This window comes from Pygoscelis adeliae, unplaced genomic scaffold, assembly GCF_000699105.1.
Source record: "Pygoscelis adeliae isolate BGI_AS28 unplaced genomic scaffold, ASM69910v1 Scaffold262, whole genome shotgun sequence".
Taxonomy (NCBI): Eukaryota; Metazoa; Chordata; class Aves; order Sphenisciformes; family Spheniscidae; genus Pygoscelis; species Pygoscelis adeliae.
The window spans coordinates 1,809,087-1,834,145 of NW_008824184.1; the positions used below are offsets into that span (position 1 = coordinate 1,809,087).

The window sequence follows — 25,059 nt, forward strand, 5'->3', positions numbered from 1 at the left end:
TGTTTCCATCAGAGAAAGCGATGGTTAAGTAGGGACTGTGGTTCTTACTCTGCAATAAATCAGGTATCGGAAAACTGTCAACAGGATTAAAAGAAAGCTGACAAGGTGCTGACGAAGAATGGGAAATGAAGTATCTCCTTCATGTAGAAAAACTAAGTCACTGTTTACAAAATTTTATAGAAAGAGTCAGACACTGGTTTGCCATCCAAGCGAAAGGTTGCAAGGAAGTCTGGTATAGAAAAAAGACAAAAGAGAACAAGGCTGGACTGCCGTAAGAGTAAATTGGGAGATTCATGGCTCAGGTTTGTAAATGTAAACCCAAAATTAACGAGCTATGAAATATAACAATAATGTTCAAGAGTCATTACTAATAGCCCTGAATTGGCACTTCAGTCTGCAGACCAAACTCAATCAACGTCTGCACAGGTTTAGTACCAAAATATCTCTATAAAAAGCCTTCGACCGGTCTCAAAAGAAAGAAAAGCATCAGAAGGTAGAAAACTAGAAATATGTACAGATTCTTTTCATTTGTTTGTTTCGTTAAGATTAAAAAAGCAGCTTTTGGAGCCAATGTTCCAGACTAGTGTAAGAATCTGCCCTGGGCAGCCTCACGGTCCAGGCAGCATAAGGACGTGTGTCAAGGAGCAGCCCTGCATCTGTTGCTCCCCCAGGAGCTCGAAGGCATCAAAGAGATGGGGAGCTTGGACTCCAGAGGGTGACACAAGAGAAGGATCACCGGTGGATTCACACAGCAGCACTATGACCCTTGCCAGGATGATCTCTTTCAAACAACAGACGTTTGAAACCAAGTGTTGGATCTTCTAGAAAGGAAAGAATGGAGTACATGGGTGGAACACACACCAACTGCTGATCTGGGGCCGAAGCAAATGAAGCCCACACTTATTGTTGTCTGTAGAAGATCCCACCATGAAAATAAAAATAACTTCTACATAAGTAACTAGAACATTCTTCTATACTGCTGTTGAACAATGTGATAAAAAGAGGAGTCTTATGCTGAACGGCCAATTCAGCCTTAAAAAAGGTCTGACAAAGATGGGGAAGAAGAAAGAAAGAGGACTAAGCCTTAAAGAAGGTCTGAAGAAGATGGGGAAGAATTAAAAAAGAGGGCTACTGATCAGAACTGAAAAATACAGCAAGCACATGGACTCAGGGGCCCTTGGCAAGGCCAAGCGTGGCTCTCGGGTCATCTAGCGAAACAGGCGGCTATTTAGTTGCCTCTACATAAAGACTCAGAATTTAGGCGCAAAGGGTAGCTATGAAGTTTGTGTTTCACAGCACTTGCTTCAAGTACTTACTGAGCAGGGTGTTGAGAAACTGTGGCTGTCTCGTTCACATACATAGTCATTGCAGCTGGCTGTATGTATAGCAGATGGAAGGCAGCTTCTGCAACTGGTTATTAAGAAAGAGAATGGTCTTTAACAATATAATTTGCCCCATCTGGGGGACTCATGATTAACAGTACATAAGTGATAATATATACCTCAAGGAACTGAGTTTTAAAAAAATATTACAGTACCAATGATTTTTTTGTATCTACAACTATACAGCATTTTCAAGCAGTATGGAAATTTACTGAAATAATTATGATTTATTAATTTACATAAAAATACTTTTTACAGTTAAAGAATAAATCTTAAATGGTAAAAAAAATAAGATTAAGAAGCTCCAGCTATTGAGAGTCATGGGAGTTTGTCTGCTCTTCGATAACTTGTTTTACTATTTCTGCCAGTTTTAGTCGATCCACTTTATCTGTGAATCCTCTGCCTGAAAAGAGAAGAACAGGTAGTCAGCTGGTGCTGGGCACAAGGAGGAAAGCAATCATGGCTGGAGTCATACACTGACTGAACACAGAACAATGCTTCGCACAGAAACATAGAACAACGCTTGCAAGGGAACCAAAATGAGTTGTGATCTCTAGTTCCACTGAAAAAAAATTGAACACTTAAAAACCTAAATTAAAACCAAACAAACAAAAAACAGAATGAGGGAAGAGGCACGGCCAAGCCCTTGTGAACCTGGCTGATGCCGCTGGTCCCTTTATACTCATCAGCATCTGCTCCTGGGAGCCGACACCTCCGCCACCCTGTTTTGTCAAGGAGCCACCTGAACACTCCCAAGGCAGCTGGCCTAGTTTAATTGTTTCCTATACAAACTGAGCAGAAGAGATGTTGTGCTAACATAGATGAGGGCAGCAGCCTCCAGCGGAAAGAGGGTAATAAACAGCTGGAAGGAAACCAGCTCAAAACAGCTAAAGCGGTTTCTAAAGTGAAGATCCATCTGTGCTGTTATGTTCCTGCGTGACTTGGTGCCTTTGAAAACTCTACCCTGAACCTCAAATAGAAATTTTAAAGCAGAACTTTCAACCTCATTTCTAGAACATCCATGCTGGCAGGTGGGCTAAAACAGTGTCAAAACCTAAATCAGTCTGACACAAATTCAAGAAATTTGTTTTTATTTCCATACAAGGAGGTCACTGCTTCCCCTCTTTCACCCGGCATTAGCACCATTCTCCGTGGAAGAGTTCCTCACCATTCCAGCTGAAGCTCTGAAGAGTGTCTCGCAGCAACTTACACTCCCGATTATACTTCCACGCCTCCTGCATCACTTCATTCAGCTTCTCATCTTCATTCTCTCCTATTTAGGAGAACAAAGATAAACAGGAGGTTTGTCATTCTGCCTCGCAGCAACATTCAGAGCTTCAGTCAACAATATGTGCAGTTATTCCTCCTCGCCTCATGCAAACTAGGAAATCGGTTTGAAAGCAGACACTCCTGTTTGGAAGTTATTTTAACAGCTCTGCATGTCACTGTCGACACTAATATTAGGCATGCACCAAAATTACAGTCCATAGACAATGCTTTCCTCTTGAGACTGACTAGGACAACAGGAGTTTTGTTTATCCTTCCTCACTACTGACACAGACCGATCTTGAGGCACAGTAAAAAGTCAGCGTCTTGCATGTTTAGGAATGTAACTTTCTTAAAAGTGGCAACCTTTACCAGCCTGTGGCAGAATGCACTGAGCAATCACATCTCTGAGCTTTTCCAGAGCCACGTTGGAATCGTTACTTCCATTCTCAGGGTCATGGATATAAACACCATCCTTTGGCTTAGTGCTGCAAAAGAACAAGGAGGAAACAATTATAGTTTGAATGCAACTCAAGTCCGTTACTCGTTGCATAACTGCACCAGTATAATGCTCTCTTTCACTCTCTGGAAAGCTGGGACTGGGAGCTAGATTTAGCATTAATTGTAACAATGTCCTGCATTATGAGACCACTTTAAACATGAAGAAATATAAATATCCTTTAAATTAATTCAAGTAAGGGTAATTCTAAAATGCATTATCCTATTTTTCAGATAGGTAACTCGAACAAAGAGAGAGAGATTACCTGACTTTTTCAGTAAATAAATGTCAGGATCAGAAAAAAATATCAGAATTCTTTCTCCCAGTTTGCCCCACCTCACTCAACATGCGACCCATCTTCTCATAACAGATCTGTTCTGCTACCTGTATAATATAATAACACTATCCAATCTCCTTCCTGCCCTCACTGGCATATCTCAGAAGACACACCATATTGTGCAAATATTACTTGACTCCAACTACCCACTTCAGCATGAAGAGAGTGTCAACCAAATCAGAAACTCAGGAGCATGGTTACAATTGAATGAACCTGTAACATGCTTAAGGTCAGTCCCCTGGCATCACGGCTGCCTACATTTTGATCTTTCAAAAACAGCTTTAGAGAGTTACCCCAGTAATTTCCTTTTGCGCAGGATTGGGTTGTTGACGGAGTGAAGGGGTTTGAGACTGACTTTGAGGTCTTGGATTCTCATGTTCGCAAGCTGTTCTGCATGAGCCTGTTGTATCCCTGCAACCATTGCCTGGAATGAAGAGAGTTGCACTTCATGTTTTAATTAGTTTCTTTGTGAATTAAAGAACAATATATGGATGATGTTAGCCATGGACAAAAAAAAAAAAAAAAAGATGCACCAAAATCCAATTTATTTTGGACATGCATAACAAAAATCAGGTTTGCATTATGCACGACATGATTAGAACTACAGTTATTAACTGTGGGACAATACATCCCAACCTCACAGGGGCTGAACAGGACAAAGGATCATCTCTACTTCTCATGTTCACAAGCTTGAGTGCTGACTGAACTCCTCTTTGAGCAGAGTTTAAAGGAAGCAAGAAGGGCTACTCATTTCGTGCTAATGAATGAGGTCATAGCTGTAGTCAGGTATAAAACATGGGGGGGGGGGAGAGAAAAGACCTACAGAAGAGTGCTCAGGCATGTTTACTGCCATACTCTGTTCTCTACTTGTTAGCACATGGCTGCTCTTGACCGCCTATCTTGGAGCATCTTCTCCTAGCCCAAATTTCAAATGGAACCATTTCCATTTTCTTACAGAGATCTCAGGCTCTCGTTAAGGCAGAAGGGGACCTCTTTGCATAACACCATGTGAAAGAAAACACTCAAACCATCCAAGAGCTACCCAGCTCCTTTATGCAACATTCTTGATAAAATAAAATGTTATTTAGACCTTGTCCATCATCAGCTGGGCAGAGGGTAGGATGTTATCAAGTGCCTCGGTGGAGTTGAGCCAGGGGTGGTCCAGCACACCTTCAATGGTCAGCCGTTCCTCAGGTTTGACCTTCAGCAGCCTGGGAGAGGAATCAATCAGTCCATAAAGAGGTCTTTGTTGATTTACAATGTGCTGCTCTGTCTGGGATCAGAGCACTTAGCAATCTCTAAGCATTAGAGAGGTCAAAAAAGAAACTCCTCCTAACAACTAGAACATTAAGCTGACTCAAAAGCAGTCTGACTTTCTACCAGCTTCACTGACCCTTGCTGTGGCGATATATTAATGCTATCACAGCTCATTCAGTTACGTTCAGCAACTCAGTGTAAAAGAAAGGTGCTGAAAGTCATTTTACTAATACTTGTGTACCGCTGAACTCTATATTCATATCCTCCCAGATGGGAAATTATCTTCCAGATGAACTGGAAACGATCCAGACTGACACTCTCTGGAAACGCATATTTAGAGCTCATCCGCGTAATAGTCCATACTCATACCAAGGACTCCGGGCATGGTGAAGTAAGGCAAAGCTTCAAAGTTGGTAATCTGTTTGCTGAATTAACTGCTTTCACCATGCAACCTTAGCTTTTCTCCCCCTGCAAAAGCCTCAAGTAATGGACACTTTGGCAGGCTACAGCACCTCAAAATAAGAAGGAACTTTATTCTGTTATCTCTGAAAACTCCATGGAATTAAATTTTACTAGAATAAAACCCTGGAAGGAGGTTTTGCAGATAAACTCACATTCTCATGATAATCACAACTGTTTAATAAAAAAAAGTAAAGTTTCACACAGACTGCTGACAAGTTATCCGAAGAGTCTAAATTAGAAACAGAATGATTTGATGAGTTTGTTACACTTTCTTAGACAATACTCTAAATCAGCTTCCCGGCTGCAAAGCAGAATTGTTTAATGTACCAAGAAAGTGGAAATAACTTTTACAAAGTGTCAGCAGGACCACAGGCTAGCTCATAAATTTCACTTGCAAGGCCATGCTGCCGAACAGGTCGTAAGTTCAGTTTTAATACAAGACCCAAGACACATGCATTCCTTTTCCTTAGGTTTTCAAAGTCCTAACCTATTATCAAGCACTCCAGCTCATAAAGCTTGAGGTCAGACATCAGCTCGACATGCTTGAAAGGAAGCAGCTGCTTGAATGCAAAATATGACCTCCAGAAGCAAGACTCCATATGAATAGCAGTCTACATAAATAAAATGTAAACTTATCCAGAATTCTATAAAGTCTAAATGTATTCCTGCACCATAAACACAGATTCAGACTCATTGGCTGGAAAAGACAAGCGGGAAAGGAAGTCCTGATAACATTAGCAAGAGAATTAAGTGAAGTGAACTGAATCCAAGTAACAACATTTGTGAGCTGAGTTTCATGGCCATTTTAAAAGACAATGAAACCTATTGACTGTGAAGCTTCTCAGTGAGAATAAAGAGTTGACCTTCGTGTAAGCAGAAGTTTCACTGCAACATAATCTGCAGTTTATTTGGTGAAAGGTTGTGGGCTCTTCTGCACTGCTGTAAACAGGTCCCGGCACCCTTTCCAAACAATGTTAGGTCCTTGGAGATTTTACAGTATGTCAGAAGAGACAGTGACAGTTTAAAATTGTTTAACAGACTGGGTTTTTTTCTATTTATGTTGCTTTTATCCTTCCAGTTCCTCTGGTGATACAAGCAAAGGCAGCAAGTCTCTCTCACATTTTAAAAATAAGTGAGGTCAAGACCTAGTCAGTGCCACATTCTTGCTTTCAAACAGGACCATGGGATCACAGTCTTTGAAACATTTGCAATCGAGATGTGCATTGCATGAAAAACAGCTTCCATTAGCTTTTAGAATAAAACATTGATGCAAAACCTTATCTCATAGTCTGACACCTTGTGACAGATCTTAACCTCCCTTTCCAGGCCTCTCTCAACTCCTTTTAGACTGTAATTATGTGCACAGGGTTTTAAGGGACAGATCTACCAGTTCCTATTATGCCACCTAAATGCCCCCTGATTTTAACAGGAGTTTAGACATTACCATAGGAGATACATGCCTACAGAGCACTTGCAGATGTGGCAGCTGGTTGTCTATATGGTTCTGAAGTAAGGTAGTGTACTCACTCCCCTTGAAGACTAAACGCACAACGTACTCTAGCAACTTCAGAGACAGGAGACATCAAAAATTGAACACAACAGTTGGGGAGGAAAAAAAAAGAGAGGGAAAGAAAAATATTTACCAGATTTCATTTGTGCTGAATACGATAGAAAATTTTTCAGCTGTATATGCTGCAGACAATTCCCCCCGCCTTTGGAAAAATGAGCCCTCTGTAATAATGCACTTCGAAGTGATTTTCCAATTTCTTAATATAAGCAAAGAGCAATACAACATTTTCCTCAACTGACTCACTTTCGCACAATGTCTTTCGCCATTTCTGAGATCTGGCTCCACTCTTCCTCTGGAAATTCAAAACTTCCTGTCATGATCTTTTTCCGCATGTCCTTTGGAATTGTCCGACTATGGTGTTTGGAGTAAAACGGAGGGTATCCACACAGCATCACGTAAATAATGACACCCAGGGACCACAAGTCACAGCTCTGAAAGCAAGGAAATGATCACTTTGGGGCGCAATTTGCAGCAAGCAGTGGTGTAGCTATGTTAAAAGTTCTATGCGATTCCCTAAGAAAACAGAAACACAGCTCAGCCTCCTCCTAAAGGTCCATCTGAGCACATTAATGGATAAATATGGCAAATATGTAAGCACAAGATAATTCCATGCTGCCAAGCTAAACTACTTCCAGTACCCAAAAGTAGCTTGTTTACAGAAAGCGCTCCTGTAACTCTGTGCTATGCAATGGTAAATTGTATGGAAACAGCCAGTGCGTCAGAGGCGTGAGCAAGCTGTGCATTTATTACATCTCTCAGGATACTTGAATCCTAGTCTCTCAATATCAGAACATAAAACAGAATACAGTCATTTTTTAGAACGTGAGACTAAAAAAAGAAACACCATCAAACAAACGAGCTAGCAAAGATACTTAATCAGAGAGGTCTGTAATGAAAAACACATGTTCTGAAAGCCACGGAGACAAAGAAGCTTCAGAAAGCCAGGAGTGGTATTTCACGGCTGCTTATGCTGCGCTCCCTCCTGTCCTTGCACCCCAGCTTGGAGCTCCCTCCCCTGCCCTTGCAGTAGTGTTACTCCTGATGTGATATAGAAGTTCATCCAGGAGGTGGATCCAGCCAAAAACCAGCTCAGTAAAGAAGCTGAAAGCCAGATCTATTTCCCACCTGGATCTCTGTGCGTTCACGCAACATAGACACTACTCAGGAAGAAGGGAAGAGTACCATAACAGCCTAGACTTCAATTCAAGCTTCTGTTGGGCCATATCCCCAAGGACACAGCTCTGTTATCACTTGGTTATGGCATGGTGCAGGCTGGTAGGACGTGCTCTGACCCTGGCCATCCATTCCCAGTATTTCTTTTGTGCCAACACTAGCATTTGTGCAGCTAATCATTTATTTTCACTGGCTTGGTTTCCAGCCCTATCAGTCCTCCAGGGGACTCCCAAAGGCTTATGCCAGCAAAAAGATGGACAGGAACACACAGCCAAGCGTAAGCAGAAGCCTGAACTCCAGCCAAGTTCAGGTGACTATGGAAAGACACCCAAGGGCAGATTTGGGAAACTGGGGAGGTTCTGCAGTCTGTTTACACAGACAGAGGTCTGCACAGCTGCCAGCTGAAGCAGCCTGAGCATCACCCTGTCTGCCCCAGGCTTTATATTCCCCCGCATACTCTGGGACAGCACCAGTGTTCATGAAGCTGTACGCATGAACTCAGCAAACACAGAATCCCTGACTCCAATAACTGTTTTTTGACTGGATCAACACTGACCCAGGAAGAGGTCCTCAAAGGTGAGGCTGTTTCCTTCTGGAGGGAATACACCTAGATCAGCTCATACCGATCATTAAATCCTACCCTTGGCTTTTGAGTTCTACAAAACATGTGGATGCTGACAACGAAAGAAACTTCAAGGAGTTACCCCACATATGTATGCTTTTCAGCAAGTAGTTTAAGCCTATCTCAGATGGCTCTAGAAGTCTAAATTTCTATTTAGGTACCTAAATCTCATCATTTTTCCATTGACCGGAGATGACTTCTAATGAAATCAATGGGACTTTAGGCATGTAAGTAGGAAACAGGTGTCTAAATTCTCGTTGATATGGTTCTCAGATTCTATTTCTCAAGAGTCAACCCCGTCCAGCCATGACATACACACTTATATTTGATCCAATACACACACAGCTTAATAAAAATACTCAGGGAATCAAAGACATGTTTTTTTCCTCCAATTTAAATCTGCGGGATAGAACTGCTGATCATGAGGATGGATCACAGGCATTTCCACTCAGGCTCTGAACTGCTGTGGAAGGACAGTGTACCTGGGAGTTAATCACAGTCTACTTTGGGGAACTAAGCGTATGCCAGATGCTGCTTTTGCAGTGAGTCACACTTGGCAAGGTAAGGATGAGGCCACTTCTTTCAGCAACCTTTGCAGTTAGTGCCACCATGGCTGAAAGCAGTTCAGAGTGACCGATCAATTCTTTAAATGAAACATGAAAACAAAATCACTGTATCACGTTGTAAATCCCAGAAGATCACAGCAGCTAAACCTTGTCAGTATGTGAATTAACTCCAGTTGGTATCTGTTTTCAAGGTTCTTCCATTCTGTAGAAGAATATGGCCCATATTTTACTTCAGGTGCCATGGCCAGGGCTCTTTGGTTCATTAAAAGAACAAAACAGCTGTCAAACTGTTACCAACATGAACAGTGAGCAACCACTTCTAGGTGTCTCTGGAACTGCATCTACCCTTTTACAATGAAAGCGAGGGAAGTCCCTTGGAGAGGGCTGTTACCGGAGAGTAAGTCTGCTTCAATCCACAGAAGTGGAGTTCTTGAGCCTTGTGAGACTTTCAAAAGTTATAAAAAACAACTTTCCCTGTGACTGGGGTTCACATGAGAGAGGGCAGAAGAAACTCTGTATTGGCACCTGTCTGAGAACTCTTCTTATAAGAAGTGTCTGGCTTCAATCACCAAGCTGTTTCTCCAGGATGGAGAACAGATAATCATAACCCTGAAGAAGGCAGATTCATGACTAGGAAACGCACGCGGACTAATTCAGTGAAAGTTATCATCTCTGCCCGTCTTCGCTTTAGCTCTCTACAGAATGCTACTGAAACATAACACTATATACCAAACTACCCCCTCTAGCATGTGGTGGGTTAAACAACCATCCTTAAAACTGGAATCAGTGTAGATACTTAGCACTGCAATCAGAAACCAGCTAACTTCAATCAGAATTGACACTCTGAAAGAAAAACACTCAGTGGTTCAAACGCTGCTAAGCCGGCAGGAGACAGTGATGATAATATGGAGGAAAATGTTTTGGAATGACCAAAAAGGAGTACAACCTTTCAGGACACTTTCTGTTGACACTTTACAAGACTCTAGCAGCAGTTGTTATTGCCCATGGCTACTGCTACAGACAACACAATACACCACCAGTCATTTTGCAGAAGATCCCCGATACAGACAAGGTATCACCACACCTCCCTGAACAAGATAGCCTAAATAGTGCTTTGCACATGCAGAAACTCAGGCTGACAGGAGAAAAGAAGTTTCCTTTGAACCAGCCTCTTGTGGAGGTGAAAACTTCCCACGTGGTCACACTCCAGCAGAATCATTCTACTCTCTCGAAAATCTTCTTAATATTTAGTGCTCCTTTAACACTGTTTGTATATTTTTCCTTTAATTAGAGGATCATTAATTAGGCTTGGACCAAATGTGCATTTCATTCTTTGCTCTATCAGAAAGAACGCAGAGCCAGCAGCACCTCTTAGTGTGTCACTGCTAAACTGAGAAAGACAGCTACCTGCACAGATCATTATCTTCTAAATTGCCAGTTCAACTGAATGAAGCCTGGTCTGAACCTAATACATTTAAGGGGAGAAATACCACTGTATACCTGGTCACTCCTTTTAGAAAAGCCAAAGGAACCACACTTTTGAAAAATACAGTGCCAAAGATACTACTTCCTTACACTTGAAAATACACGCGTACACAAAACAGCAAGCAACGTGACATTTCCCTACTGTTTCCTGTAGATCCTGCTTTTTACTCAGTGTGAGATATTTGGCCAGTTAGATGCGTTCCTGTCACAGAGATCAGAACAACTTTACTGCTCCTGGCCCTAAGTGTGTAATTTCAGGGCAATAAAGTTTATTGCCTTAGGTGATGCACTGTGTCTATAGACTATTTCTACAGCGGATATATCGGGGGGGTGGGGAAGACACTATGCTTTAAAGATATCGTCTTGTGGACTGTTTCATAGCTTACCTTGTTATAAGTGTAAGGTGTTGGAGAGGTGGGGATAATACCAGATTTTTCTTTCTGATGCCGTCTTTGTGCCTCCAATACCTGTTGCCATGGGAGGGGAAAAAAAAAATAATGCAAAATACATCTCATCTACAGGCACCACAAACAGCAATGCCTATGCCAAAGATGCCTGGTGCTTTTCCATTCAGTGGACTTATTCCAGCTACTGAAGACTCTGCTAAAGTCAAACTGTTCTAAGATCCTAAGAAAGACTGGAACTTCCTACATGGGGAAAATTTCAGCTAAAATATTCTGCTGCTTTGGATGAAAACTCCAGTTTTGCCCGAATTAAAGCAATTGCTCACACCTCTTTTGTTCAAAACCTCTAACAGCTCCATGCTTTGGAACTAGAACCTCAAGTGTGTTTGGAGGATAACCCTAGCTCCAGAGATGTCCCTTTTTGCCTCTCCCACAAACAAATCATGTCAAATTTGTCCCTTGCTGATCAAATCTGTGTTTCTGGATTTCTACAAAAATCTCAGTTTAAATACGCTCAGGAAAAGCTTTCTACCGGTTTGGCAGTTCACTTGTTTTATAAACCCTGTCTGTAGTGCACATGGCCCTTCACCAGCAGGCTCCAGCTGAGGAGGCATTTTCAGGGCACTTGACTGTGGCTGCAATGTCTGATCTCTGCAATTGCTCTTCCTAGTCATTGAAGGCTGCCGACATGCCCAGTACTGCAATTAAATATCTATCGGCAGTTTTCTTATAATTTTCTTCAGGACTCCAACACAAAGCACAAAAGAGAGTGGGGAAAGCAGCACTACAAAAAACAGCCTGTCCATAATTATAGACTATGTCTTAATGCATACTGCCAAGCCAAGGTGAACGGGTAACCCTCTGGCACTGCCCTCCTTTTGAGCAATTGCCTTTACAGAACCCTTTTGTTTCAGCATAGTCCTTTTTAATGTAATCTTGAATGAGCCTGAGCTGGAAGAAGGATGGTGAAGCGGGGACTTTTCCAAACCAACTGCTTTAATGCAGTTAAAGGCCAATTGTCAAAATCCTGGAGTAGTCTCACCGCTGGGAGTTGGGCTTGGGAGAGTCAGGAGGCATCAGCAATAAGTCAGTGCTAAGAACACAGCCTGGGCAATTTGCCTCACGATCTCCTGCTGTAATCAATAGATCACTGTGGCACTCCATCTTGAAAGGTGGCTACTGTACAAGATTCCCACGCCCAGAAGCCCTTAATAGGATAGCAAAGGCTTTTAAAATGATGTGGTTATGGAGGCACAGGCAATAAAGATAATGATTCCCCTTTAGCCTAGAACTGTAATCGTTTTTTACCTGAGGTGCTACGTAATATGGAGTGAACTGTGGTGTCATCAAGTCACCTTGGTCTACTTTGGCAAATCCAAAGTCACACAATTTAACAGGTGCATCCTAAAATAAGCAGAAGAGGCTTCATTACAAAATCTCATTGTATCAGTTTTTCTAATACATATTTCTCACCTTGTACTCATCTTACCTTTGCCACACATACTCCTCTTTTGTATTTATACCCTTACCATTCCACAAAGCAGCTAAAAGGTCATAAACTGATCTTTGAAATAAACATTTTTGTTTTTCTGTGTGCTCTGGGTCAAAAGCAGTCCCCCTCTCAGATTTGGAAAGCACTAAGCACATTGTAGGGGGGTCACTGCATATGCAGGGTGGTTATGAGCAGGAGAAGAAAGAAACAGACAAGTACTTGGATACATCAAAGCACCTATAATGCATGTTTGAACATCCTGATGACACCTAGGGAGGAAATGTGGCAGAGCAGATCATCTCAGCAAAGCAGGATTCTATGTTGAGGTGGAGAACCTGACCCATATTTAACAGCAGCAACAGCATGGACAGACTGTATTCCAAGCAGATCAGAGTACGGAAAAAAGGACGAAGCCAAAAAAGGTCATTAATTTTTGTCACCAAAACATTGCATTAATCTCATTTTACAACTATTCTGAAAATCACTACTGAGCCATTTTACAGAATTCAGCAGTAAACAAAGAATACCAAGCCTTCATCTTACCAGAGAGTTATCCTTGAAGAGGAGATTCTCAGGCTTGAGGTCTCTATGTGCAATGTTTAGTGAGTGGCAATGCTGCAAAGCCAAAGCTATCTGAAAAAGGGCACAATAAATCAACCACAATTACAGAACTCCTCCTTTAGCCTGGACAGTTATTTTAGCTTTAAAAAGGACATTGCCAATATAGCTTAGACCCCAAACATTTTCACTCCGCTTGGGTACAATTCTGAGTTAAGACAAGCCTGGCCATACTGCGCAATAGTGCAGTAAAGCGACAATCGGGAATGAAACCCACCAAGCTTTTCAGTTTGCATTTCACTCAAAGCAAACAGAAAATAAAAGCTAAGCTGTACTGGGCTTCCCAACCATCTTAGTTTGACTAACTTGGGGCATTATTAGCCCCCCAGAAGTGAAACAGATCATGACAGTGTCCTTTTATATTCTGTGCTAGGCCTACAAGGTCACTACACTTGCTGGCGTGCTCTCCAGCAATTATATTCTGTTTAACAGTCAACAGCGAGTTCTTGCTTCAATATTTCAGTGAATATTTTATTGCATTTGTTACTGAGTTAAGAGTTAACATTGAGGCAGTTTTATTCTTTAATTCTTGACGGTGCTGCCTGCAATTTACTCATTTCATGGGATATTACACAGAAATGCATTACTTGATTCTTTCAAAGACAGCTTCTTACACTGCTGTGGTTTAGAAACCTGTAACCCAGTCATGAAAGCTCTACATTTAAAAGTGCAATTCATTTAAAGAAAACCAAAGCATAAATACTTCAACAGCGTTACTGAAAAAGTAAGGCAAAGCCACACGACCCTTATTTGAAAGTATTCCTATTGGCTTCTGTAGGATCCTACCCAAACTCAGTATTCTGGGTGAAGCGCTGAGTCCTTAGAAGACTGCAAATTACTGTGATAAGAGAACTTCAGTGTTAACTTAGCTCAGAAACAAATACAAACACATTCCCAGAGAAAATGAGGTAGCTTTGTGACAAGTTTTTAACTATTACTGGGTACAAGGAACTAAGACCCGTAGTTCAAGACAATGACCACTAGATGAAAGAATAAGACTTTAACATTGCTTTCAAACTTCATTTGTATAAACATTAAAGCAAAGAGTTACTTGGGACATGAATAACCCAAGTGTACACACAGTCAGAATTCAATTCAGTGTCTTGTCTTTTGGTATAGTTTTAAAAGATTTTCCCAACATGTTAATCCCGGAGACTGCCTTGCATTGTCAAAATCAAACAGCCCAAAGGACATGAAAACAAACTGTCAAGAATCATTCTGCACTTCCACCTAATTTCTTTGTTGAATGAAACCAAAAAGGTAACAGCACAATTAGCATTTCATTAGAAACAAGTCAAAGCACAAGACAGAAAAGTAAGATGAAATTATTTGGCCTTCTTTTTTGCCTCAGTACCAAACATTATCTCCTCAGCTTAGGGGCAAGCAAGTGATTGGGATATGGATATATTCATAAACAGCCATATCAGTTTACGACAAATGCTGTAATATCTTGCCTCATGTTTTCTTTCCTTTATTCACTGCAGTGATCACTGGTGTGCGAGCAGGACATTTACCGATTAGTTATCTCCAGTATAGCCTCTCACCTACAGTTTGTATATCTTTTGTTTGGAATGCCAATATAACCTCTGCAAAAAGCAAACGATGGCAGCTCCGGCCCTCGGCTTCATGCCGTGGTGCCAATTCCCATACAGAAGAGCTCAGCCATTTTGACAGCAAGGTCCTTCTGCCTTGTGGTTCCTTACAGCAACCTGCTGGTCCTCTGCTGTGGCTCCCTAGAAAGGCTATCAAAACATACAGCCATACTATCTTTCCTGCAACCCTCCCATTAATCCAAGCTTTCTGGCAAGTCACCCAACAGCTTGGAAGTGAAAAGGAACAAGCTCACCCCAGAACTGAGAGGAACTGACGCTGGAGATCCCTGCACTGAATCTCATGGAGGCCCTTCTGCTTTATCATCCTGCCTACTCTAACAGGATATAAGCTAGTCACACCAGATGCACCGCTAAGCAACAAAGAGCCTAATGGACACCAAAACCTCTAGCAATAAATACCATGGAGGCTACAAAACACAACATTCAAGAGTGAGTTGCGTAGAGAAATGCAGAAGGAAAAATTACATCAGAACAAACAGCACAGAAAACATGCACTATAGTGGTACATTCCTCTTGTTATCTTCCATGATAGGTAGGACTTCCATAAAACCAAATACAGCTTGAAAACCACCGGCCCAGGACCCATGTACATTGTTGTCTGCTACCCCGCCCAAGAGGTGAGAGAAACGCCAAGTCTGCGTCATGGCCAAGAGCGATTCTCCAACTGGAGCTCAGGAGCCACACGGGGTCTGGTGAGAGCCTGTGGACTGTTGGAGGTAACACTTAGAACAACAGCGAGGCATACAGCAGGAAGATTGTGCAAGAAAAGAGCTCTCTTTGGTGAAGTGTTCTGTAGACCAGGTTAGGAAAACCATTGCTAAGGACAGCAGAGACTTCAGGGTCACAACCCAGAAGAACTAGCCCACACTTCCAAATTCTTTACTTCTATTAAAACTTTGGCATTGTCAGGTTATAACAAAGCAGGCAATGATCATCGGATCAGAACTGAGGATTATTTTAGCTTCCTTTTTTCCCACCCCCCCACCCCAAGAAATTGTTAAATACTTTAGCCATTATCATTCATGGATTTGGTTATACATGGGTGTTAACTTGCCTGCTTTGTTACTTGGCTTGCTTGCTTCTCAGTAAAGTGCCGGTGCTGGCTGATTCTGTGAAATAGCTCTCCCCCTTCCATCATCTCCATTACAATTAGGAGCCGAGCCCTGTTCAAAAGCATTTCATTTTGTTATATTAAAAATAATCAAAAAATAACAGAATTGCTAAGCTAACAATGCATACTTCATATCTACTGACGCAGGCCGAAAGAGAGACACATACTTGCTTCTCCTACAGTTGTCAGAGCTATTTTGGTTCTGTAATTTTGCCTTTAAGCATATAAGCTGCAGGATTTTCTGGCTCCCAGCACAATCTGACTCACTGATTGTCAGCCAGGAATCTACAGTTTGCTCTTCATGTTGGGCTCCCATATCCAGCTGGAACAACCACCAGGGACACGTCTACATGGATGCATTCAGATACATGCAAGCTCCACCCATGCTTTCCACCAGCAAGCCAGTTTGGACCTGGAAGCCATTTAGACACATCAACGTATAACTCTGCCCTCAAAGAGTAATACAGCAGGTAGAGTCTTGCATTAAACAGGCTAAACAGCTTCCAGGCTAGAGCTGGCTTAGAGCACAGCGTACACCTGTCTGCACCCATCCTTGCAGACATGCTGGTCTGCCTAGGCACTAAAGATGTTCACGGCAACTTAGAAGCAGAAGGTCGAGGAATTATCTTTAATGCTTTTGAGTCTGGATACTCTACTGTACCTCATTACTTTAATTTACAGTTTTATTGCTATAATTATGAAGGACAACGAATAGGAAGTGTAGATATCAGGACTGCTAGATCCTCAAGAAACTAACTTCTAGTTCTTCTCACCACACAGCAAAATGAGATACATCAGAGACTAAGACAGGTCTCAGCTCTTTAGTTCTCCCAGCTCTTCTAGTTTTCTAGTTCAGATTTCTTTTTTTCCTCAACTAATATCCAATTAGAAGACAATGTTTTTATCCCAAGTGATATTAATGTATGAAAAATATTAAGTCCGCTTCATGTTTTGCTGTGTTCATTTTAAGCAGGACAATGTATTATGAGTTTACAGGACAGAACCTAGTATTTTTAGAAACGGTTCTCTCATCCTTTTTTTTTTTTTTTTTTTTAATGAAGACTAGCACTCTTGAGTTTCCCAGTGGCTCACAGGCATCACCATCACGTAAAAGGATCTCACTTAGGATTCTAGGTAGCAACAAAAGTCGCAGCTCCCATCCTGCTTTAACAGTGCTTTGAAAGCAGAAGGAGGCTTAAAGGTTACAATTCAATTCAAGCTACTAAAGCAGTATCAAAGCAGGACAGAAGCTAAAAGCTAATATACTCTCTCAGACAATGCAGGTATCACAGACTGAATCAATGAAAAACCTAAGAAATGAAGATGTATTTAAAACCAGTAGTGAAGGAGGCAAATTCATTTAAATATGCAAAGTCTGGGTATTGACAGGGGAAAAAGCAAGCATCGCTTAGTCTGAGTATAAATATCATATCTGGAACACCCTATAAATATTCATTTTGGTCACACTGTGATTAGAAAAAAGCAAACTCCACTATACCTTGGCCTAAACATGGAAAGCAAGCTGTGGAAATAATCACCCTATGTAATCTTACCTTGGGCTGGATTCATGTGGGAACTGCACACTGTTAGCATAAACTTCAATAATTTGAACAATATTTGGATGTGTTGCACACATCATGTGCAGACGTACCTTGAAGAGAAGGGAAGAAACGTTACTGTACACAGTGACACGTACTCGACCAGTTCTGCTCCTCCCTCTGCCCCCAAAACTACGGCACACACGAGCCCGTGCGCAGCCAGCTGTGCTCAGCACCAGTCACACCCAATTTAAAATTATTCAAAAAATAAGAAGTGCCTACAAGTGTTTATATGAGTGACCAACAGCCATTACACAAACAAGTGACCGACTAGGACAAAAAGATCATACATGCCAACTTATTTGTTACAGACCCTGGAATCAAACCCAGAAGAGTTCCAGAAAAAGCCCAATCTTTGATTTCTTTGTTTTTTTTAAATAATTTAAAGCTAGAACTAGCTTTAAAGTAGCAATAGAGATACGATTGAAACCGAAAATTCATGAATAAAACTTGAAATTCCATAATCCGTCTCCTTTTATGGCCTCAAGGTCTAGCACTCACAACACGGGAAACCTCATCTCCTGTTCCGACTTTCTGAAACAGCAACCTAAGGAATCGTCCCCAGTTTAAAGCTACCTGGACTGCTAAATCAAGCCAAGGTTTGATGCTCTTTGTAAACAGATTATTGTTCCCTAGGAATTTTAAATGAGAATTTGCTCAGTAACAAGAAATGGAAGTTACCTAAACCTTGAGGACAATTAACGCTTCTTTTACTTTCATGACAACTTGAATGACTGCCCATCATTTTCGATAGACTGACAGTTTGGTACCTTGGCACGCTCTCGCCAGCCACAGTAAGTCACAAACAGTATCAGCGAGCTTATTTAGTTTCTCGTACACAGATAAACCCGTACCATTTAGAGTGCAACTTGAAGCATTCTTGGCAATTCTTAGAGTAGTGACATCCAAGAGTGAGATGCATGGAAACAAAATCGGTTCTGAACTATTCATATTACGTTACATGGGACACAGGGAGAACACTAGCTTTAAAAGGCAGTTCTATAAATTACACTTGTACATATACAGCTAACACCTACAGCAAACTCAGAGTTTGAAAGACCCTCTGTTACACCCACCACCTCATCCTATAGGAACTGAGCACAGCAAAGCTAGAGGATCAAACCCAAGGAATGCTGCACAGCAAGATCTGCAGAACACGTTTTGGGTTTTTTTTTTAAACCATTGCAACAATTCACCAAAAGGGCGAGACTTTGTGGTGTGTCAGAAGGCAGACAGTATAAACAGAAACTATACCTCATTTCTAGCTTTTGGACGATCAAGAAGAATTTTCAGTGCAAAGCGTTCTTGAGAGGATTTTTTCACGCAGACTCTGGTATTACAGCAATAAAATTATTCAGTCAGCAAGAATGTTAAAGAGACACTTCAAGCAATTGATCTGTAGTTATGAGTTTGCTCTCCACATGGGAATTAAAAGGAATGCCCGCAATCTGGAATATACAGGGCACCTGTCACCACGTCCCAGCTTGAAAGCCTCAGTTTTCAGCCTTCCACAACAATCTAATACATTATGCAGAAACACCTAACATAAAGTTGTATTTTCAGCAATGCAGAAAAAGTACTTCAGAGCAACGGGCAGCTGCAGACAAGCAGAACGCACTCTAGACAGTCAGCCTGAAGAGATACTTTTGATGAAAAAACCCAAGCCACGCAGTGGCAGCCTGAATATCTTCAACGGAGGGTGTAGTCTGCAATAAATAAAGTGTTTCTGAACGGAAATCCTTGTTTTAGCAAGGCCACCAACTGTGCCGCACACGTTTTTTCTCTCTTTCCCCCATTTAACGTTAACAATTGAACTGCGTCAGAGGGAAGGGCCCACATATTAACAGGCAGCTAAAAGAATAAAAAACAAAGGGATATTTTAATACAGATCAGAGGCAACACAGCAACAGAAAATGAATGAGGAGAAACCAATTGCCTGGACAGGAAGATAAATGGTGGCAAAAGACAATCGCCCTGTCAAGCGCCCAGAAACAGAGAGGCGCAGACAATTGTTTTCCAGCGCTTGTGCAAATTCCCGCTCCCAAAAGGGAGAGTTCTTGTTGAAAAGGGAACGTATGTTTTGCTTTACCGAAAGCGTCCAGTTCCCACAGGGGTTGGAAATTCATGATGGACAAGTCTGGTATGAGATGCAGAGCTCGTGGCACTATCTGCTTTGGCCTCACATGATGATGTGAAAAAATAACTGGTAAAAATAGCTAACGCGCGCGGAGTGCTGAAGCCCCAAGTGATGATACCGTAGACGGGAGCAGCGACCTTTGCACCGCGCTGACACTAGTATCAAAAGGGCAAAGGTGTTGGAGCAGAATTTTCTGCTGCCACCGTTTCACAACCGACTCCTGTTCCTGCTTCGCTTTGGAAATACGGCAGTGAGACGGGACAACGCAGAGAGGCAAGGAGAGTTTTTACTTCAAACATATCCCATAAAAGACAATACCTCGCTCACACATCAGCTACGACCCGCATGGAGTACAGAGACATTTATTTGTTTATAAAGAGAGTCTTCCACATATCACATCACAATTAAAATACATACTCACTTCTCCACAGCTAATGAAACAGGCTGAGATTACATACAAATCCGCAGGTGTATTGTCTTACCTAACAGGACCACTGATTCCAGCTCCCAGCTTCTGAGTCCAGTTAATGTTGTACTCCTCTAAAATGGAGGTTTCCTATTCAAAAAGGAGCAGGGGGAGGGGAAAGAGAGTAAAAAAAAAAAATAAAAAAAATTACTACATCCCTTCCAAAAAAAACAGCTCAGCAGACCTGATTTGCAAGATACCTGAGCAGAGAAAGAGCCTGCTTTGGAGTTTTGCTTCACCTAGGAAAATTAAACATAAATACAAATGCTTACATAATAATATATCTCAGTTTAAAATTATTTCTGTGCAGCTGAGACTGCTCACCCTGGCATTCTGAAACAGGATTATTGAGAACAGTAAATGGGATCTTGCACTTTTAACACGGAAAGCGTATCAAGGGCACTTTTCCCCCCCAACTCTTAAATCTAGCTTTCTACCTATAAATGATCAATCGCAACTGAATACAAAGGCCCAGTTACAGCATTATTATGTACTTTTTGGTTATACGGTCCAGTGGAAAATGATTTTGCCGCTTAGGGTTTTCAAAACTTTGGAATCATTATACTGTAAATTAAACCCTGCATGACTAGTTCTAGCTTGTCTGATAATGAACCAGGCTTATGTTTATAATCCTTTTGTCCAAATCCATATAAATAGGGTTTGGTTTTGTTATGACACAGCTTGGGTGCTATCATGCTTAAACATGTCACAAGGCGGGATGTAAATGTAGCTTCAGCGTGCCGCATTTTGATTAACGCCGCTGCCATGTGCTGTTACACAGATGGTGATCTAACAACAGAGCAGGGCTGAACAGTGGAGATGTTGTGTGCAAACACAAGTCAAAGTAACATATGCCATAAAATTCTGCCTTTGTTCTTTTATGAACGTGGCTACCTATGTTCAGGATCATCTTTCAAAAAGCCATGCTTTCTGATAAATTGCAAGAAAAGGAGGTGGTAAGCACCAGAGAAGCTTAAGCAAGCAGGTAAAATACTTCCCAAATACACTGAAAGCAAATGAAAGGGTCCACTGCTTGCAAAGCAACTTTATTCTGATGAGATTTTCCCTTTCCATTAACTTCAATTCAAAACATAGAATCATTAAGGTTGGAAAAGACTTCTAAGATCATCGAGTCCAACCGTCAACCCAACACCACCATGCCCACTAAACCATGTCCCTAAGCGCCTCATCTACCCGTCTTTTAAATACTTCCAGGGATGGTGACTCAACCACTTCCCTGGGCAGCCTGTTCCAATGTTTAACCACTCTTTCAGTAAAGAATTTTTTCCTCATGTCCAATCTAAACCTCCCCTGGCGCAACTTGAGGCCGTTTCCTCTTGTCCTATCGCTTGTTACTTGGGAGAAGAGACCGACCCCCACCTCGCTACAACCTCCTTTCAGGTAGTTGTAGAGAGCGATGAGGTCTCCCCTCAGCCTCCTCTTCTCCAGGCTAAACAGTCCCAGCTCCCTCAGCCGCCCCTCGTAAGACTTGTTCTCCAGACCCTTCACCAGCTTCGCTGCCCTTCTCTGGGCAACATGCCGCATTTCAGGAATCACTCATGCTACAAACTACGAGAAAACTCAGAACACTCATGCTCTCAATTAAGATATTGAAAATGGCAGTCCCTAACCTGGGATCGTTGGTCGCTGCTGCAACAGTCGTGGATTAACACTATTGCCAGGCTGGAGCCAGACCTCAAGCCACACGGATTGAAAACAAAGCAAGAGAGGAAAGCTGATATTTAAAGGCAAGATTTGAAGGGATTAGAGAGTGCAAGAGACAGATATGAAAGGAAAAATTGCCTTTTAACACAGTCTGGAGTGGGTATTACATAAATCATAAATGACTAGCGTGAAAGGTGTAAAGGAAAAAGTTAGTTAACTGGAGGTTTTATGAAGGGTTTTAAAAGAAAGGGGAAGAAAAGCATAGTGGATCACACGTGGTTTGTTGTTTTCAAGTAGAAGCATAAAGAAACTTTCTTATCAATTCACCTAACATAAATTTCACTTGTGAGAAGCGTATTAGGGAAAAGCTAATTTAATTTTCCTGATATTCAGATACAGAGAATTGAAGGCACCATAGGTGGAATGAAAACACAATTTTAGAAGAGCATTAATGAGCAGAGAACGGGTTCCTCTGAACTGGGAAGTACCTCCTCGGCTCATGCTTTCAAAATCAGGCTTAGTGTTTAATTTTTGAAGAAAGTCAAACCACTGAACTGGAGAAACAAGTGCCAAAGTACTCTGGAGCAACATCGTGATTAAGTGATACAATTCTTTGTTATTTTTTATAGAGCTTTGAAGTCTGCTGCTCCTGTTCCAAAACCGAAGAAGCGCCTGCCTGTCCCAAAACTTACTAACCCTTTCAACGGCACAGGCTGGTCTAAAAAGAGATACTGTCTCCACAAACAAGCCCAGTCTTGACTAAAGAGTTTCTGCTGCCTCGTGCCACTTCTGCAATGGCACAGAGACTACTTGCTTCATTCCAGCTGAATAAGCGGAACAGAGAAGCTGATTAGGAATTGGAAAAGTCTGTGATCTGTGAATCAAATGAAGTGAGAATATGATCTGATAGTTCTCAACTCCTGAAGGACAAGTTCAACAACTACAAATAAGTCCATTTTTAATAAAAATTGATTTCCTCTTTCATATTCTGCATATTTGCCATTGTTTTAAATAAAAAACCAACATTTTTGTTTTCTGCATTTTTATTTGGATTCCAATCTTCATTCAAAAGCAGCTTTACAACTTAGAAGTAAAAATGAATACTCATTTTACTTGATCTAGTGATCAAGAAACACTATTAACCATTTCCTAATGGTATGAAATACAGTATTTGAGAACTTTGATGTCCATCAATGTACAGAATTGCTTACATCTCCTAGTTCAGAAACAGGAGCTCCGAATATACCACCAAGCCTATGTAGCTGCAAATCAACACAAGTTCATAACATTCCAGCAGCATGAAATATTTCAAATGTATAGATATAAAACTGCCCTCTGAAAAAAGCAAAATCTATTTCAACTGGTAAGTCTAAATGCCTTGCCTCTTCGTTTAGGTTAATGTACTGTGGATGCAGGCAGCAGAGGGTACGGTATCCTGTACTTAGGTCCACATCTGGAGAACAAAATGCCTTACAGTAGCACTGCTGCACAGCACTGAACTTGTAGCCTGGCTGACGGGTCAGCTGGAACTAATCTGCTGCGGCTGGGAACAGAGGAGGCAGAAGAGTGCCGGACAGAGCGCTTTCAAAAAAAATCTGCAGTGGTGCAATTTCTTACAGTAAACTCTTTTGCTCCTACTGTTAAAGGAATTTTAAAATTCTGATCACTCCTTACATTAATTTCCAGTGGGCGAAGAGAATAAACTAACTTGAAATGTATTCAATTACAAAAAAAGTATCAGACAAACTTTAGGAGTTGAGTTCTCTCCAATAGCACAACTCCCTTCCAGCAAGCTCAGGGTACCTAAAACAATGGTTCGAGCATCCTCCCATGCAGAGTCAGCAGTCTGGGATGCTAACAGCCTGGAAAGGCAGGACTCTGAGGCTTCTCCTACCTTGATCTCCAGCAAGCTGCTTTCAGGCAGGGTTAGGCATGCATCGGGACTGCTCGAGGGAAAGCTCAGGTGCTTCTCAGTTTCCACTGAATACCAACGGGAAGAGGTTTGAAATAAGGTACTTTAAGAATAATGCATACTCACTACAGTCAATTAAAAGTATACAGACTGCTGCTTGGACAAACTCCACGTATTCAACCAGTGAAATGCCAACAACCGGTGTAACTCCACCTCCACTGCTCCAACATGCTGCCTGTCACCTTCGGCTAGATTGTGTTAAACAGCGATCGCTATCTTGAATCACAGACCTTAAACCTGCAGACGCAGGTGAAAACAAATCAAACTTGGAACAATAACCGAGTGCTTGAGAAGCAGAAAAATCAGCATAATACTTGAAAGGACTAAATTATGTTTTAGATTCAGACAATGCCTATAACCCAAAAGAATCTGTTCTCGGTCAGAACCCCTCCAAACTGAGAGGGGCAGGAGGCAGATACAGGACTGCCCCTACGCTTACACAACTGCTTCGGCTTTTTTGTTTTGTTTGTTTTTAAACCTCCAAGAGCTCTAATGTAAATCTTTATGTGCACATGAAATACCACAGAAATACTTGAAAAACCTTATTTTTGAAAGCTTTCTGGACAGCTGCTTGCACTGTGCCAAGACTGATAATGAAGCAGGAAGAGACAGTACGCAATTTCAGTACTTGATTCTGTAGTTTAATTCCAATCCGGGTAACACAGTGCTTAGATTTCCTTCTACTTTGGGCTTTTTTAGTTCAAAAGGCAAGACCCACATATTTTAAATCAATCCAGATTTCAGCAACACAGGGCTCTCTTGCTACTTCTCTTGCATTGATTCTTGCCCCCATGAGCTCTGTAAAGACAAATCCCACCGTGGCAGATAGCAGGGCTAAGGAAGGGTGGCGAATGCCAGTACACAGGGTCTTTTAACCTACATCCTTATGGAATTCATTCACCTTATTAAAATAAGCACTTATGAAAGCATCCAGAACCTGTGACAGCAAATGCTCTGCACAAGGTAAAAAGCTTGCAGAGAGCCCTTAAAACACTGTTTTGTTGTCACTTTATCTCAAAAGCGTTTCCCCAGCTTCTTCAGGAAATCCGCTCAGCCAGGTCGCAGAAGGGTTCACCGGGAAGCGCTAAGCTCGCGCACTGATTCTCGCTGTAAAAAAAGCAAGCCTGAATCTTTCAGCTCCTCTACCACCACTCGAAACACAAACATCCCACACGCCAGATTTGTTTTCATGACAGCATCCGAACAGGAACTCGGAGATGGACTGAGGCGACAGCATCGCCTCCGCAGCCGGGGACTGCCGTGAGGCAGAGACCCCAGCTCCCGGCCGGCCCGAGCAGCCCCGGTCCTGCTCCCCGCGGACTCGGCCTTGACTCCCCAATCCCCCAAGGCCGGATCCCGTGGAA

At 41.9% G+C, this 25,059-nt stretch overlaps 1 protein-coding gene across 4 annotated transcripts; it reads right to left on the minus strand.

The window, feature by feature from the left end:
• Positions 1-1,594: 1,594 nt before the first annotated feature.
• MAPKAPK5 (mitogen-activated protein kinase-activated protein kinase 5) lies at positions 1,595-23,637 on the minus strand. Of its 4 annotated transcripts, none has more exons than XM_009334413.1 (14): positions 23,618-23,636; positions 20,075-20,148; positions 18,710-18,785; positions 17,411-17,508; positions 15,801-15,909; positions 13,059-13,148; positions 12,332-12,427; positions 11,006-11,086; positions 7,017-7,204; positions 4,575-4,695; positions 3,778-3,908; positions 3,021-3,136; positions 2,551-2,655; positions 1,595-1,785 (listed from the first exon to the last, which is right to left on the minus strand). In XM_009334413.1, exons 4-14 carry the CDS (start codon positions 17,494-17,496, stop codon positions 1,691-1,693), a joined length of 1,218 nt encoding a protein of 405 aa, XP_009332688.1. In that variant the 5' UTR covers positions 17,497-17,508; positions 18,710-18,785; positions 20,075-20,148; positions 23,618-23,636; the 3' UTR covers positions 1,595-1,690. The 4 variants fall into 4 exon arrangements, with proteins under 4 accessions (XP_009332688.1, XP_009332687.1, XP_009332686.1 ...); XM_009334412.1 differs by having other exon boundaries at positions 1,596-1,785; positions 3,015-3,136; positions 23,618-23,637; XM_009334411.1 differs by lacking the exons at positions 17,411-17,508; positions 20,075-20,148; positions 23,618-23,636 and having other exon boundaries at positions 1,596-1,785; positions 3,015-3,136; positions 18,710-18,784.
• Between the last annotated feature and the right edge of the window lie 1,422 nt (positions 23,638-25,059).